The sequence below is a fragment of the Chrysemys picta genome, chromosome 3, assembly GCF_011386835.1.
Source record: "Chrysemys picta bellii isolate R12L10 chromosome 3, ASM1138683v2, whole genome shotgun sequence".
Taxonomy (NCBI): Eukaryota; Metazoa; Chordata; order Testudines; family Emydidae; genus Chrysemys; species Chrysemys picta.
This window is the reverse complement of record NC_088793.1, coordinates 28,953,560-28,971,900: the sequence shown is the minus strand read 5'-3', so window position 1 is coordinate 28,971,900 and position 18,341 is coordinate 28,953,560. Positions and strand designations below refer to the sequence as shown.

The 18,341-nt window shown below is 39.9% G+C and overlaps 1 protein-coding gene across 6 annotated transcripts in view; it reads right to left on the bottom strand.

Annotated features, from left to right (window-relative positions):
* NBAS (NBAS subunit of NRZ tethering complex) overlaps positions 1–18,341 on the bottom strand; it is a 383,144-nt gene that overhangs the window by 186,541 nt on the left and 178,262 nt on the right. For all 6 annotated transcript variants that reach the window (XR_010599418.1, XM_005293091.5, XM_065587676.1 and 3 more), the window contains exons 36-39: positions 16,848–17,015; positions 14,997–15,110; positions 13,659–13,782; positions 319–395 (exon numbers count right to left, since the gene is read on the bottom strand). Coding sequence is in view for 5 of the 6 variants with exons in the window: in XM_005293091.5 (XP_005293148.2) it covers positions 319–395; positions 13,659–13,782; positions 14,997–15,110; positions 16,848–17,015 (483 nt within the window). In the remaining variant the exon portion in view is untranslated. The remainder of the gene's footprint in view (positions 1–318; positions 396–13,658; positions 13,783–14,996; positions 15,111–16,847; positions 17,016–18,341) is intronic.

Below are 18,341 nucleotides of genomic sequence, written 5' to 3'. Positions count from 1 at the left end.
CTACTTTCCAAATTTGTCAGCCGCATTTGAGTTATTGTGCAAAAAGACTCGACAAGTTAATTTTAATATCAGGATGTATGGCTCCCACCACCACTCATGACACAACAGTTCAGTAACATCTGTTCAGATTTTCTTCAACGTTATCCGCCCAAAGCTGGATTTTGTGGGGATCAAGGATATGAATTTTAAACCCAAAGAAACAGGTTTCCAAAATTATAAGCAAGCAAATATATAAGAGGCTAACATGCGCGTGCACACACACACACACACACACACACACACACACACACACACACACACACACAAAGGTAAACTTACCTGTGGTAATGCAAGTAGGTAGGCAAGGGATAAGGTCATATCATTTGGTAAAGCATCACTAGCCAGTTGTAACAGAACTGAAATACAGGAGGGAGGGCGGAGAGGGGAAATAAAGGTTTGATTACTGACCCATCTGTCCTTAACAGTTAGCAAGTGAAATATTTACCATGTAACCATATTTTTAGACTCTAGCTTGAAGCATTCTATATATGTTAAATTAAACATTAATGAGTGCAATCCAGGAAAAGATAATGTGTAGTTAAACTGCAATCCCGATTTACCTTAACTTCCAGGCAAAGCATTTATACATTACGCAAAAAAGGTGAAACACTGCAGTATCAGACCCAAAACAAACTGCTGAAACATTTTCTGCGCTGATTTACAACAACTAAATCTGTTGGTTGTAAACTCAAGGCAGTAGTATAAAGTTATAAGCATTAAAGAAAACCAAGCAGAAGAATAATGGTCTCAAGTTGCAGCGGGAGAGGTTTAGGTTGGATATTAGGAAAAACTTTTTCACTAGAACGGTGGTGAAGCACTGGAATGGGTTACCTCAGGAGGTGGTGGAATCTCCTTCCTTAGAGGTTTTTAAGGTCCCTGGCTGGGATGATTTAGTTGGGGACTGGTCCTGCTTTGAGCAGGGGGTTGGACTAGATGATCTCCAGAGGTCCCTCCCAACCCTGATGTTCTATGATTCTATGAATATTGTAAAATACATTGTTTCCTGAAACTAGAGCATCAAATTTACTTGTAAGCTGCACACAACAAAAATCTCAATTATTAATCAACTTTTCAACTTTAAATAAAAAAGCAACATAGTATTGTGTTATTTTAAAGGAAAACCTGTACAATTAAGTATTGATAAAGAACAAGCAAAGCAGCTGGTCCAGATGATACATATTCTAAAAAATTAAGAAAATTAGCTAACTGTTTCACTAACAATTATTTCTGAAAGCTGTTTGCCAACTGATGAGATATCAAAAGACTGCAGAGAAATTGTGGTTGTGATCCAAAGTCCACTGAAGTCAACAGGCTTTGTATTAGCCCCTAATGTAGTACTGATTTTCAAATAAAAGACAGAACTTTCCTGGACAGTGCTTTCCTATCCGAAGAGAAGAAGAATCACAGAGATCCTAGAGGGCAATGGGAGAATGAGCAATAAGTATTGTTATGAACAAACTTCATCTGACAAACTGTGGAAGTCTACAGGCAGGACAAGCCAAACCCTCTCTGCCTCTAAGTCCACAGCACATTTCCTGACCTTGGCCTTCCACTTCTCCTTCCCTGCCAGGCAGGAGACTGGGGACAGGAGAGTGCCTGAGGAAAACCTTGAGTTCAACACTCCAAAACCAAATTTGCTGGTTCCCTTTCAGGGCATTTACATTTCAAATTAAACTGGCTGAGGGGGAAAAAAGGAAGAGTCAAGATGTCCAAAAAATGTCACCAATGAAGGTCTGCAGCCTGCCATTTGCACTTTTTTGGAAGCATATAATTAGGGCTTCTGATCTTAGGTGTTATTCGATAAACATCGATAAAACACACCAATACAAAAAGAAATCAATGTTTAACCAATAAAACATCAGAAAATACCCCAGAAATGGTTACTTGTACCTAAGGGCTTCAGGGGCATGCACAGGAATTTAAACTTCATTGCTTTTGGAGGGGCATGTTCTGTGCCCCTGCCCCACGGCCAATTATTGGGGCAGCAAAGTGTTGAACATATCTGGTTTGTGCAGATCCTGCCCATGTGTACGAAAGGTTCCCTATTGCACTTTAACCTAGTGCTGTTTGAAACATTACAAAAGAGATTAATCAGAATAAATACTACTGCAATGAGTAATGCATACAATATATATTATTAATTACAGTATATATAAAAGCCATTTACAAAAGCCCCCCAAACCTCTGATTTTCTTGTCATCTTGTCATAGACAGTATTTGGTCCTGCCATGCGGGCAGGGGACTGGACTCGATGACCTCTCGAGGTCCCTTCCAGTCCTAGAATCTATGAATCTATGAATCTGCAAAAAACTCAAAAATTGCTAAAAATAAACCGACAAAATGAAATTAATAAATCCCATAAAAAATAAGTCTTACATGTAATATAAATCTGGGAAAAGCAGAGAGGGTAGACCTATGCCCCAGACAGGACAAAAGGTTCCACCTGCCTCCAGTCATTTAAGAGAAACTGGAAAACCCATGGTTTTGAGCCATGCAGGGGACAAAGGGTCTTGTCTATTCTATGCAGAAGTGAATCCTACAAAGAAGGAACTTTCTCTGGACCTATAAATTTCAAATAGAAAAGGCAGCACTTGGACACCACCTATATGTAAGCAGCACTAAAGGATAAGGTGTTTTGGTTTTACTATGCCAGACACAAAAAAATATCACCAGCAGTTATTCTGTAGTTCACTGCTCACTTCGGGAAGATGTAATAATTCTTCCATCAGTAGATCTCAACGCACTTTACAAAGAGGTCAGTATCATTATCCCGATTTTACAGATGGGCTACTGAGGCAAAGAGGTGCAGTGACTTGCCTAAGGTCACCCAGCAAACCAGAGGCAGAGTCGGAAACAGAACCCAGGTCTCCTGACTCCTGGTGGAATGCTTAATCCACTAGATCACAGTGACCTCATGTGTACTTGTACTTTCTTCCCACTCATTGTGCCCCTGATGAATTCTCTAGTGTCTGTTTTGATGTTTGTAATCTCCTCAAAACCAATATTCAACCCACTCAACTTAAATATTAAATTTTTAAAACCCCGTCTCAGTTCCAAGAATCACATGCAAACTTCTATAAAACATGGATCAAACACTGCAATGAGGAATTATTAATCTGCCAAAACCACATTTATTTTCTCAATTATTTGCAGAGCAGGAATATGATTTCACCAAAATATATAATAGTGACAACTCCTAAATGCCTAGCACCCTGCACCTTTTAACAGCCTTGTCGACACTTAAAATTTAGGTCAACATAGCTACGTCTCTCAGGGGGTGAAAAAGGCATAATCCTGAGTGCTGTAGCTATGTCTACCTAACACCCATCATAGTTGCAGTTCGGTCGACAGAACAATGCTTCCATCAATCTAGTTACCACTGCTAAGGGAGGTGGAGTTCCTACAATGACGGAAAAACCTCTCCATCTCTGACATCTGCATCTACATTACGAGGTTATGCTGACATAGCTATAGCACCATAGCTATGCTGCTATAGTTCATGTATAGTTCATATACATGGCCTAAAAGGATATTTGATACACTCTGATACTCCCTGATCCAAGAACCACTCCTTTGGGCTCCCTACCAAGAGGCCTGTGTATTTCAGCCTCTTCTTGTGAGCTCCTCATCCCAGGGGAGTGGGATTGCTTATATGGTTACTTTTTCATTGTAAAGGAAGTTTGGAGGACTATTTATAATTGCAGGTTATCACTGGACTTCCATCGAACAGTGGTGGTTGGGATGTTCTCCCTCAGCCAGATGCAATAAGCAAGTCTTTGGATGCCACGTGACCACAGAGGTTGCTCAGGCGGCACCAGGCCATAGGTACTAAGAATACAGATGTGGTCATCACTACCTATGCTGATAACTTGGCTTCTGACAAAAGCTTCTAGCTCTGGCAAATTATTTTGGCTAAACTCAACATGTCCTGGATCCTGTCTGAGTCAAGATATCTAACAGATCTTCTAACATAGTTACTATTAAAATCTGAATGTTGTTGTTTTTGCAACTAAGGTTATTTGCAATGTTCCCTATGTTCAGGGCAGGAAATACAATGGTAAGGCTAATAACTTGCATAGGAATTTGTTAACATTTTATTGATGTTCTCTAGCTGTAGAGAGGCTGGTATTCTGGGTATTTTTTTCTTGAGAACCCTAATGAACCCAGAAGCTGCATGACTAATCTTTGGATCTTTTACAAAATATTGTCCTTAATGAGCCAATTGTCCAGGTACACTAACACCATACTCCTACGTAGTTAGCCACTCAGTACTCCCAAGCATTGTGTGAACAACCATGGCACCAAGACCAGGCCAAAAGGCAATCTTTTTTTCTATTCAGGTTCCTGTACCATGCCCATCAGCATGGTGCCTAGGTGCTTTCCAAGACTGCATTAAGCAGTATGACTAGTGGCAGTCATATACCGTTTTTTCCTTCTTTTTCCCTTCCTTTTCCTAATGGAAAAGTTGCTTGTGGACTAACAAAAAAATACATTATAGTATACAATATATTGTTATACATATTGTGCTATATATTTTTATTAGTGAAGGCAAGGTCAAAGAAGCTTGCCTTGAACTTGGACTGGAAAGTGGTGACGACTGTGGCTGTTCTTAACTCTTAAGGAGTTGGTTCTGCAATCTTAGACTAGCTCCTGAGAATAAACTAATCTGCTCCCTTACTGGAAATCTGAGATACATATAGATATATCACCACCAGATGTGAATTTAAGCATCTTCATAGTTCAGTATACATAATAAGTAGCCTTCTTCAAACTACCATGATTGCTTCCAAACACTTCACTGTGAATTTTTCTGTAATCCAGTAAAGATGTAAGCCAATCAGAAGTACAGAATTGGGCTCTAACTGTTTTCTGGGTCATCTGAAAGTATCTGGAGCTAAACCTCTTCCCTTTTGCACCCACTGGCAATGTCTGAGTGATGTTCTTCATAAGACAATGCATTTCCTGAATTTTTGGTTGTTGAGTGCATTTGAGAGGAGCGGTTTGGTGGAATTCCTCTGAAGTGGATCTTCCGTCTCTTTTGGTAATTCTGAAGACATCTGTTGTCAAAATAATTTGAAATCATCAGGGATAAAAAGTCCATACTTTCTCTTTAAAAGATAGATTCTCCTCCAAATATGCTGTAAGCCTTGAAACTTGCTCCAGAGCTCTTATAAAATGTACGCTTTTTTCTTATTAGAGACAAAAAACTGTCGTAGGAACCCTTAGGCTTCTGTGCAAAATGAGATCCTGACCTTCATGTACATCTTTGATGGTGTTTTTTCACTTGCTCTCTCTGAATGCAGAGACAGACAATAGCTCCAAACACAGTATCTTTATCCTATCTGAGCCATTCTGCACAATGCTGATGCCATTTTAATAACTAGCTGAGGCTCTCAACTCTGGGTCTCAAAGTGGAAGCCTTCAGAAAAATAGAGGAGGTATAGGGGAAAGATTGGAATGCTTCCAGGCTCTGCTTCCAGGATTGTTCAGTGTCATCTAAGAGCAGCTCTTCACCAAGCCAACATTAGCACTGTTTGAGGCACATCACACAATAGTCAAGGCTGTACATGTGTGAGACTGTGATCCCTTACATCAACTCCTAATATTAACTCTCATTATCTGCAAAGGGCTCATATCACTGTGGTATCCAACCCCACCTCAGAACACTCTTGAAGAGTCTATTGAAGTCAGTGGGCATTTTGCTATAGACTTCAAGGGGAATTAATTTAAACTAGGAGAACAATGTAACTTTTCTGCAGTCAAAACAGCAAGAATTGGAATGGGTGAAACCCAAGATCACTGCAAAAAAGTATTGTGTAAGGCAAGCATGAGCACCATGCAAACCAAATGCCTCTCTGGAAACCACAACATGAGAAGTTTAATTTCAAAGCAACATTCACAGAGGGAAAGCTGCCCATATTATTGATATAGAAATCAATGCCCATGAAAGAGACTGGATAAATAAATACCCTTATCTTTACCACTCTGTGTATAACATCTATCTACAGATCTATCAAGATCTCTACTCCTTCCCCTGAACTGACAAGATTCCTATCCTTCACCTCCTACAAGTTTTAAATAATAATAATAATAAAAAAAAAATTTGAAGAGTTGCAGAGTTCAAATCTATTCAGTGACCTATTGATGGACCAGAGACATAGAACATATATTTTTTCAATAATCTTTGAATTTATATATATAATTATGTTTTTATGGTGCTGATTAAATTACTACTCTGTTCTACTTATTTTAACAATTGCTGACTTAAGACTTTTACCAAAAGTAATGTGCATGAATGTCTGTTTGCCTGCACATATTTATTAACTATAGGGCATCAAAGGCATCATTTTTACATAAGAGACAAGCATCTTTCACACAATGTGTTGTTATACTGCAACCACTGCTGATATTGCTGTGCACTAGACTTTGTAGCTACAGAAGTGTACTGGAAACTCATTGTAGGCTAGCAGGCTATTTCACCAGCTGAGGAAGGGAAGCAATGCCAAGCTAAACCCATGTCCGTTTAAGGCGCTTGCCTTAGTTTAGAAGTCAAACAAAACCATAAACACTACAAAAAATAAAGCAATTAAATTGGCCTACACTGGATTTCCCTTGCCTCTACTTAGCAGGAGAGATAGGGCATACCTTTCACTTCTTGTCTCAGTACTCAGCTTCCTCCTTCTTATATTCCCCTGCTGAATCATATGACAGGCCAGGAGCCCTTAATTCTTTCCAGATTGCTATGCTACCTTGTCACACACATAATCAGCTAGTTATCTACCATTACCCTAATTCCTTTTCAGAGTCACTGCTTTAACATGATACAGTGCCACATCCTGTAAATATGGCCTACATTCTTTATTCCTAGCTATATGAGCTGATATTCAACTGTATTAAAATATGTTTGATTGTACTCAGCTTAACAAGCAATTCATATTGCTCTGTACGAGTGATCTGTCATTATTTACCATTCCACCAATCTCTGTGTCATCTGCAAACTTTTACAGTAATGAGTTGGTATTTTCTTCCAAATCACTGGTAAAACCATAGAATAGTGTTTGGCCTACGAGTAATAACTGTGGAACTCCACTAGAAACACATCCATGCTACGGATGATGCCCCATTAATAACAAAAATATGAGGTCAATCATCCAGTTTTTGTAACTATTTCATATGAGCTAAATTTATTTTGTACAAAAAAACCCACCAATCAGAATGTCATGTGGAACCAAGCTAAATGCCTTTCAAAAGCCAAAGTAGATCATGTCAATGAAGTTAGCTATATCAACCAAATCTGCAATCTCACCCAAGAACAATATTAATCGACATCTCAGCTTCTCACCTGGACAACATGCTGTGTACAAACCCAGAGTATTGAGTTTCTTTGTGTCTTACGCACATGATACAAACACAAATACACATGCTGTGGTGTCCCTTTGTTCCTGTAAATACGCAAGGTATTGAAATATATGGAAACCTTGTATCTGAAGCATATAATATTCTTATTAGTTTCAGATACCTTGCAATATGGTTCAGGCATATGGGGAAGAGGGGTTGGTATGCCATGTACACACAACTTGTATTACTTGCACTCTACTACTTGCAAATCAAAATGAAGCCGACTTGTCTCATTATAGAGTTCCCAGCCTTGTCGGGGTCCCTTTAAAGAAAAAAGAAAAAAGCAACCTGTAGATCTGATAAAAACTAAAGGAATAAATTCAGGAGACAAGTATTTTGGTCGAATGCCTTCATTGCTAATCATTGAAGAAAGCGTTTTGCCGAAACTCATATCTTAAAACTGCAAAGCCTATAATAATGAAGAGGAAAAAATAACGGCTTATGGTCCTGTGACCCAATCTGAGATCTCCTGAGAAAACTCATACCATCTTAAAAGGAGACTGCCATTTACCCATCATTCTAGGTGATGCTCACAAAACCGACAGATACTCACAATATGTGCAACATTTACTTTTCTATCAACATTCCAATAAATTAAATTGTAATCCTGTCAGTGCAAACTGGGTATTTTGGAAAGTCAATGCCCAATTGAAGAAACTAAAGAATTTGTGACTATAAAATATTAGAGAGTCACTGATGGATTTGCCAAATTTTCTTTATTTATTGCTTGTGTATTTTTCTTTTGTTCTGGAACAGCTCTTGGATGCATAATACAGTTTGCATTTTAACAAACATTGTTAGACATTAGAAAGGTCCAAGTGTCAAAAAAAAAAAAAAAAAAAAAAAAAAGGAAGCATAATTATAGTCAGTTTCACTAGGAAAATGTTGCACTCCGCAAAAGAAGCTAGGAGTGAACAACAGGGGATGGATCACTCATTTATTGCCCTGTTCTGAAGCACCTGGCATTGGCTATTGTTGGAAGACAAGATACTGGGCTAGATGGACCCAGTATGGCTGGTCTTATGTTCTTAGGTAGAAAATTCTGTGGAAAAATTACTGTGTTTGTGTAGAACTCCGAGCATATTTATGAAAATCTGGAAAATTTCAATTCATTTTTCATGGTGATTACTGAAAATGCTAAGGAAACCTCAGGACCTAAACTGTTTACGATTCACTTAGAAACAGATCCAATGTCTACTGAACTCAATGGACCTGCTACATGTTCAAGCAAATGAAGATCAACCTGAACTTCAAGCCATCCCCTGCCCGGAAACCACTGGGGATCAATGACAGTGATCTGGGACTATGCTCAGGCTTGCCTCAGGAGCTGACTTCGCTAGCAGCCTACTGGCACTGATCCTGGCCATAAGCTGCAACAAATTTCTAATTCTACCCCATCTCCTACTTCATCACCGAAATTCCAGGTTTGTATGGGGAAAGGTGGGGGGGGAAAAAAAAGTGTAGACACATGGCCAGTCTTGGCTAGCAGGAAAATCCCTTCCTGATGCCAAAAAGACAATCTGGACAGGCCCATAGCATACCAGGAGAACCAGTAACACTACAATTAACCAAAGATGTGTGGGAGCAACACAGGTGCAGAATACTGTCCACATCCAAGAGAAGCCCTATATTCTTCAATGGAATGGTAGGGGTTCCAATCCATTCCCTCTGCCTCACGGGAACTGGCTAATCACAGCACGATGGGTGCCATGCAAAGCCCAGCCCCACCAAACCAGCTGCCTCTACCTCCCAGCCACATGTGGAAAAGGAGAAGGATGCAGCCAAAGGCTGTGAGCATGTCAGATGCACCCTCCCAAGAAAGAAGGGCGGGCATCCTCTAAATAAAAATTCAAGGTAAATTGAAAGGCCCATGTCATTGCACCCATTGTTTAGATGGTGTGAACTGCAATGAAGTCTGTCGGTTTCTGTATAGATAGCTCCTCAAATAATTATACTGTAGTAATGTCCTCAAACCGAGGAGGTCCGCAAAACCCAAAGCCCCAGCACCCCACGGGACAGAAACCCCGAGCCCATGGGAAGAGTTTTGGAGATACGGGGGGGTGGGGTGGAAGAGGAGGTATCGCCCCTCCAAACTTAACCAGAGTGAGGCAGTCCCGGAGGCAGCGCCACACACACCCTTAACTTCTCCCCACCATCTCCACCCCAGTTTCCACCCCCTGGCCAGGTAAGAGGTGGGAAGCCAGAGCCAGATGGTGCAAGGTGGCTGCTACCTTGGCTGATGCCATGGAGTGGGCAGTTGCGGCACTTCACATCTCCTCCTCCTCCTGATTCTGGTGCCTGGGGCTGCAGCTCCTCCTCAGCTCCCAGCCCCCTTTGACTTCTCGGGCAGCCAGTAAGAGCCACCTGGGGCCAGCAGAGCCCTCGGAGCAGAGCAGCCCCCCCTCCTTTGAATTATAATTTTTAGTTGTCTTCCCCGTCCCCCAAACCCAGACAGGCTGGGTGGCCTTCTCAGGTGAGTCAGGGAGTGAAAGTGGCGCTCCCTTCCTGTGCCCCACCGTGCAGAGCTGAACCAAGCCCCACCGAGCGCTGCCCGCTCCACCTCCCCCACAACAGAAGTCAAACTACACCTATGCCCAAGGCCCCCACCCCTGCCCGGCAGCCAGAGCCCCAAAGCGCCCCCCACCCCCACCCCACTGGGATCTGAAGTTTGTATAGCATGTTGGGTAGGCCTCAGAATGGAAAAGGTTGAGAACCTCTTTTCTAAAACATGTAGCACCAGACCCAGGTTTATAGCAAATGTTATTACTATATTTAATGTGTGTTTTAATACTGACTCATGGTAAAACACATAATTCATAAATCCTGCCTACCAATACAGCCTACAGAACTCGGCACTGAAATGAGACATATTTGATCCCTGAAGGTTCACATGCACCTCTCCTCATATCACAGTGACAATTCTTCTAACTTGTTCCATCCAGTCCCTCCACCCTCCAATACAGCTACACCTAACACAATGAATGCAGCTAGACTGCATGCAGAGACATGCTGCAATTAAAATTTGTGGAACACAACATGAACAATGACACCGTCTCATGGCACTTCATGCCTATTGACTATGGCATCACCCTTATTGAACTATTCCCAGTAGCTATTGCCAGCTAGAGAGGGACAGAGTTAAGGTTGCATTGTGGTTCTTATTTGCCTTTTGATTTTGTAATCTTTAGAATCCACATTTTCAAGCTTTTATCCAGAACCATAAGGGCTAGAAGCCTAATAAAATAAAGCAGAGTTTCTCAATCACTAGACTCTAGAAGCTAGAGCTTTATGGGAAAAAAATGAAATATTGTGTGAGACTCATGATTAAATTGTGAGAGTTGGCAAAACTGTAAATTCACTGATTACAGGAAATGAGGTTGCAGCTGAGTCTTGCTGCTGAAAGCGAAAGGTCTGATGGAGCGCACTGAGTGCCAAGTGGAAGGTTTGCAGAACAGAGAATTTAGCTGGCTCCAGGACTATAGCAGAGGAGTAGTGCCACAGCATAGAGGAGCAGTACAGAAGTTACAACATAGAAATGCTGTTATGTACCGAGAGGAAGCATTGTTTATCTGGCAGCTAGGTGAAGCATTTGGAAGTGGAAAGAAAAATAAAAGCAAATTCATGTGGACTAAAGCATGAATATGGGGAAAAGTGACAATAGGATAAAAAGGAAGGAAAGATACAACTCTTCTTTTGACATTACCTTACTCAACACATTTTTCAAACAGTTTTGAGGGGATTCACAACTTACAACACATTCAGCTCCATTATTTCATTTAAATGTAAATGACTAACAAAGACAATATCTAAAAGGCTCTGCCCTCTGGAGCCAAAGAGTGAAGGTGGGGCTTATGAAGAACCATTCCAATTCCACTGATGTCCAAAATACATAAATAAAACCCTGGGAATGTTCATAATCTTAAAATTTCAGTCTAAAAGTATCCAGTGAGTTAGAGAGAGCCAGACTGAAGTCTATAACTAGATGTCAACAAGTACTCTGGGTCACTCAGAGGCTTGTTTAAATAAACACCAGCCTTGCTAATAAAGCCTTGCTATAAACACAGGAATAAATACTTTCCAATCTCAGATTGTTCCTCTTTCAATACAAGTAACCCTGGCACAACATCTGGAAACTAGTGCTGTTGAAGCATGTAAGATAAAACAGGTAGGTCAACAGTAAGGACTAAATCTAAAACTGATGTTGCAGTAAGAGAGCATGAAGGGAACCAACCTGACATCCTCATAGTATGATCATTGTTAATGACTTTTCATAACTCATTGCTTTGCTTCATATATTAAGCTGTTATCAGTAACTCATGGAAATAAATCACACATCCAGAGCTAGCCAATTGTATACCCTTTACACACCCATGCATGTGCCTTTTAACTGCATGATAGTTCCATTTTGCAGTTAAAAATGTATGGCTTATGGAGAGAACTTCACTTTAAGACTTTACTCACATTTCATGGGATCTAATACACTAATTTTTCATGCCAGAACTCTCCACAGAGTAAAGCATTAGACAGACATCTGCCTTCAAAGGACACTAAAAGCATGTAAATATTTAAACAGTTCATTTCTTAAACCAGCAGGAGGCAGCTAAAGGGAAAAAGATATATAATAATAGCTGGGGGAAAAAATGCAAGACTAACATGAGAATGTTTCACTTTTAATGACACACCCAAGGTAGGTGAGGGTGCAGGAAGGGACAAGCTTTTGAGCTTCACAGAATTCTTCTTCTGGTCTGGGGAAGAGCGTCTACCCTAAACAAAAGTTGGGACAGGACTGTTAAACATATGGGGTTCACACATACTGTAGCGCACCACTTAAGTGGGCAATTAAGGGTTAGCAGGCAGTAGAGTGTGCTACAAACTGTTTTAATGAGCCTTAAACCAGTCTCTTAAGTCCACAGCTTTTAGTGTCTAGCACAGCTATGGATTTAAGTTCCCAGGTTTGTCTTTTGAAAGTGTTGTGCACATTTCCTTTGAGGACGAGGACTGAGAGGTCAGATATGGGGTGATCGCTTTGTGAAAAATGTTCACCCAGGGGTGACAGGGTGTTTTTGTCTTATTTTTCTGTGAGAGTTTATCTGAGTGTGTAATGATTGTATGGCTTCACTCATCTAGTTGGTGTTGGGGCATTTGATGTACTGGATGAGGTACACCATATGTTGGGATAGGCATGTGTAGGATCATGGATATTGAAAGGTGTTTTGTGGGGGGTAACGATCATCATAGCAGTGGAGATATGTCTGCAGGTTTTTCATCTGTTGTTCTGGCAGAGTCTGGTGTCACTTTGAGTTGGTGTGTCCTGGTCTGGGGGGAGATTGCTTCTGATGAGCTTGGCGAGGCCGGAGGGTTGTTTGAAGGCCAGAAGAGGGGGTTTGGGAAAGATTTATTTCAGGATGTGGTCCTGTACGGCTTGTAATTGTTTGATGATACCCATTTGGGTTCCAGTGTAGGGTGGTAGATGGCAATTAGGATTATGTGTTCATTGTTTTGTTTTTCCCCCAGTATTGAAACTGGTTCTCTGGGGGTATCTGGGTGTCCCGTTCCGTGATGCAATCTATTTCCCTGGTGAAGTGTCCTTTTTTAGTGAAGACAGTTTTAAGCATGTTTGAATTACGCTCAGTATAGTCCCTATATAAATTTTAATTTTGGTAAAGAGAAGTTCTAGGGAATCCAGGAATTTTAAATACAAACTATGCACTAAATAAAATAGTGGGGGGAAAAAAACCTATAATTCAAAGATCATTTTAGCAAAGTGGCAAAGATATGAACTCTAATGGCAACAAATGAACATATCTATCTGCAGATTATCTGATGGACACTTTATTGCACTCCACTGCTTCTCAAACTTTGTATTGTGGACCACTGGAAGCGCGTGGCTATTTCTGTCACAATGGCCAAGCACCATAAGCCTTCTAAAAGTGACACTTCCTGATTACTGTCAATCTAGAACTCTCTTGAGATTTCCAGAGACTTGCTGACCTACTACCCAAAAAAAAAAAAAAAAAAAAAAACACTTTTTTTTTTGCACCCTTCAAGGATTTGCCTCTTTTGAAAGATTTTTTCTTTGTTAGAAATTAAACCATGATGAACTTTGTAGAAAATACTAAAATATCACTTTCGAACACTATACTGAATATATGAAAATGTACAGTATACACACACACATTTTATTATAAATAACACCCACCACACACAAAAAAACAATGTACCTTCTGTAGCTGGAAATAGGTCCTCTCCTTCACTTTTAGTTTCTGCAATTTTTCCTGTTCTCAGCAATACTTCTGCAAAACTTTCTGAAGAATTGTGTTGGAATCCAGCATAGGCTACTTCAGACTAATAGAAAAAAATCACAGTTGCATTGTTTAAATATCCTCTTTTAAAAAAACAAAAAACAAAAACTCATGTTTTGTAATATGTTACATTATATACAATTATATAATTTAGTTCCTTTTTTAAAATTCTAGATAGAGATCTTATGCAGCAATAGAAAACCTAATAATTCTCCTGTTAACTTGCTTTATCCTGTTGACTTAATATGTCAAATGAAACCTATCATACTGGTTATGATAAGCATTGTGAAATGTAAACAGACAGTGTAGATAATGAAAAATTTCCAAAACAAATGAATGTTGATTTACCTGTCTGCCTAGCTCTCCTATGTAAAGCACACATTGTGTAAATCAACACCAAGCAAGCTTCATTTGCATGTTAAGTCAACACAGGAATAAGAAAGACAATATGGCATCAGCACACAAAAGAACAAATAGCAGGGAAGAAGAATTTTGTCTGGGGGTACACTTCAAAGGGATACATTTCAAAAGTTTTTTTCTGGACTATGAGGAGGATGAAAGGGAACCCTTGGTGATCCATTTCACTGAGGAACACTAATGGCAGAGGGGAGTGATTTATGAAAAATCTGGATCCTGATTTGAATCAGTGAATTGTGCAAAAGGGCTTTGAGGGTGAGAAAACTGCTTTAGACAAAGAACTGTAGCTTGCTAGTTATGTTTAGTCTCTTAAAAGCATGTTATACTTTTGTTTTATTTGTAATCAATTCTGATTCTACTATCTTTAGTCAATATGAGTTAAAACTCTATCTTTGCTAATAAACTTCTTTGTTTTATCATGAGTAGATTTCTGTACTGTAATAGTAAGCAAAATATGAATTCTTAGTTGAATCAAACAAGCTGGTGTATACACTGTTTCTTTGGAGACAGCAGACTTGGTAATTACTGTGAGGTTCCAGTGACAGGTGCTGGATACCACATGGGAACGCTCTTCCAGGGGGCTTGGGAACTGGGGTGCACTAAATGTTACCTGCAAGGTACAGTAAGGGCCGGCATAATCCCAAGAAGTTTGTCTGTGGTTGCTAACAGATTGGGGTGTGAAGCAGTTATCACCAAGTTTAGCACCAGCCAATATCTCTCTCGCTGAGGTGGGGGAAAGTTACAAGGTCACCCATAGTTTTGAGCTCCTCAAACAAGTGCACAGTCTTCTTTCAATGCTTCTAGAAGTGTATTTTAACTCTTAATGCATCTCAAACTTACTTCTGCAACATAGGGATCAACAATGAGAGATTCATAAAAGGGATGACAGCTCTGCTTTTCCACTGCAGCATTGGCTCCAGAACTGCTTTTTAATACATCTCCAAATTCTTGGCCCTGAAAGGAATAAGCAGAATTAAGCCCGGTGTGGTGCTAGTCGACCAGGTGCCAGCTCATGTCAGAGACCCAGGCCAATTCATTTGTGTACTAGTATAGATCAAAGTGATTGTTAATTGCATAAGAGTGTATTTGGAGTTTAAACTTCATGAAAACTTATGAGATGTTACATGCATTGTTTTTACTTATACGTATCCCCTTATAAAGTAGTAGCAAACATTTACATTGTGTATACCCCTGTAACTAATAACCCATCAAATGAGAAAGAAGCCTTATGGCATGCAAATGAAGAACTTTAACAGAAAAGTGCTAATTTCAAAGCCAGTGGTCATTGCGTGTGATGATCGGAGGTCAAAGACTCAAAATTCATTCTTCACTCTCCGTCATCAAAGGAAAAGCCTACCCAGGCAGGGACACTGTCAGTTTGTTTTCAGAGGCTATACATATGGATTCAAGGAAAGATCCTTCATCTCTGGACTGCTTGGATTCTTACAGGGAAGTGTACCAGATGCAAAGTGGAGATCCTCAGAGACAATCTGAGTACCCTGAAAAGACTTGGGAAACTGGCAATTTATTACATCACTGTCGCCATTTGGAACTGCAAAGTGTGACTCACCGGTACACATATTTTACCTGTTTTAATCTCTCAATAACTCTCATTTCCTTTTCTTAGCTAATAAACCTTTAGTTAGTTTACTATATCATTGGCTCCCCATATCGTTTTTGGTGTAAGATTTAGGGTAAGTGACTGGTCTCTTGGACTGGAAGCAACCTAAATGTGATGTGATTTGGGGTATAAGTGACCTTTTATCACAAAGTCCAGTTTGCCTGGGTGGCAAGATAGACTCTCTAGTCTAAGGGTAATGTGTGTGCCCTCCCACCCCCCATGATAAGACTTGCATAGTAATCCAGGAGTTCACATTTGTCACTGGCTTGTTGTGTTCTATAATTACATTTTGCCATCAGTTTGGGGTATCTGCCTGTTTTGTGACAGTCTGCCCTGAGATATGCACTCATGGTCGTGAGCCATTCCAGATAGCGTGACACCTAGTAATAATGAAATCTTGCTTTAAAGTCCATTAAGCAGTGCTATATTCAGATGGAAGGAGATCCTGCAATGAACTCCATGCATGGAACCCATGCAGAACTCCACTGAAGTCAATAGGGCTTAATAGAGGAGTATGCTAACTACATATGACAAACTACAAGATAAGGAGCCATGTTTCATCTATTCATCAATTATTAAAAACAAAGAAAAGTTAGCAAAAGTAGTCAGAGAATCACAGACACCATAAAAAAAAGACTAGTGAAAATGCACATATATATGGAAAGAAAAGTGAAGAATAGGACCTGAAACGAATAGGAAGGTAAAGAGATTTTCTAAATGTTAATAGAAAGTGTGACACTTTGCTTTAATGGTGCTTCAACTGCTTATAGCTCCCACCCCAAACACCCTGAAATTTTACTAGCATTGGCCTGTTGCTCTTCTTTGATGAGAAAAGCTAATGCTAACAAGCAAACAAACAAACAAAACAAGAATGTGTATTATTCATTTTGGAAAAGAAAGACTAACAAAATATAAGAAAACATTAAAACTCATCCATGGCCCCTTGATGTCAATGTGACTACCAGTGGTTCCAGAAGCAGGACTAGCAGTTTTTTGTGAAGGAATATAGCCTATACGTTTATCCATTCATGAGACCATAGTCAGTAGGAGAGATTTTAGTGACTTCTTACATGTAATGGCCGAAGATAAGTTAATGACCTCTTCCACCATTGTCCATCACTGACTGCATGCAGCATGGCTTTTGTCGTTGTAGTTGTATTAGACAGAACTTTCATGGTTTTAGCGGTGGTCCAATACAACAAGTCAGCAGACTGGCTAGAAGGAATGCTGATTTCTTCCTGTGAGTGTATGCAACACACAACAACAAACGTTAGAAATAACCTCAGCATTATCACCACCATGAGTTAATAAAGCCAAATGTCTATAATAAACACACAATGGCATCAAGACATACTGATAACAGTTTGGTTAATAAGTTATTTCAATTAGCAGTCTCATTTAGCAGCAAGCTAAACACAAGCAGAGTTACAATGTTGCACTTTTTTAATCTCATAGCTGATTTCTTGATTAGTAGAACATTCTTTTTCTCATTAAATTCTAATCTCATGATATTGTGGACACCAGCCATTTACATTTTTGAAGGTTATTTTGCTTAACTAGTCCCACTGTTCTGCTGATATACTGAAGTTTATAGAAAAGGGGAGGTTGGGCATACTGGCCACTGGATTGATTCTTCAACATTTTATGAACAGTCTTAACATACAAAGCCAGGATTATGTGGATTTCCAAAGAGCACAACTAAGTCACCCAGATTCTCAGCAGGGAACTCTTGTCTTTAGACCCTTTTCTGGTGAAAAACTTTAATCTTTCATATCAGAGCTTCCCAAAATAGGGTTCTCTCCAGCTCCTCCATTTGTTGTTGTGGGTCTGTGTGACCTGCACTGATGTGAAAATACGGCACCTGTATGTACATCTCTACCTCGATATAATGCTGTCCTCAGGAGCCAAAAAATCTTACCACATTATAGGTGAAACCGCGTTATATCGAACTTTCTTTAATCCACCGGAGTGCGCAGCCCCGCCCCCCCGGAGCACTGCTTTACCGCGTTATATCCGAATTTGTGTTATATCGGGTCGCGTTATATCGGGATAGAGGTGTATGTTCATAGATTCTGAAATTCTGGTGCTTTGTGACACATTAACCAAATATAGCAATTCTCACAGGCTGCAAACAGATCTTGTGAGATTTCTGCCTATTGTGATTTCCCACCCTTCCCACACAGACACATGTTTCGGCAGACACCTGGATTCAAACTCAATAAAGGCAGGTTCAGGTCAGGTCTTTCAAAATTTAGGGTCTGGGTTTTGCAAATTTGGGTTGCTGGGTCAGGCCTACCTCAAATAAAGGGTTTAAATTAATACCTGATACATCTGCAGTGATTTCTGTGTCACTAATAGTTACACTCCCGAGAGGTCTGTGACAATTCTTTCCATGTTTTACACAGCTTACATATTAAAACAAACAGATTTCAGTATGCTGTAAATTATGTAATTATATTCCATTGACGATAATCACACAAATGTACAGTAGGGTAATATTTAAAATACACTCACTTATATACATACATATTGTTGATGTTTTAATAGCCAGTAAGTTATAATGG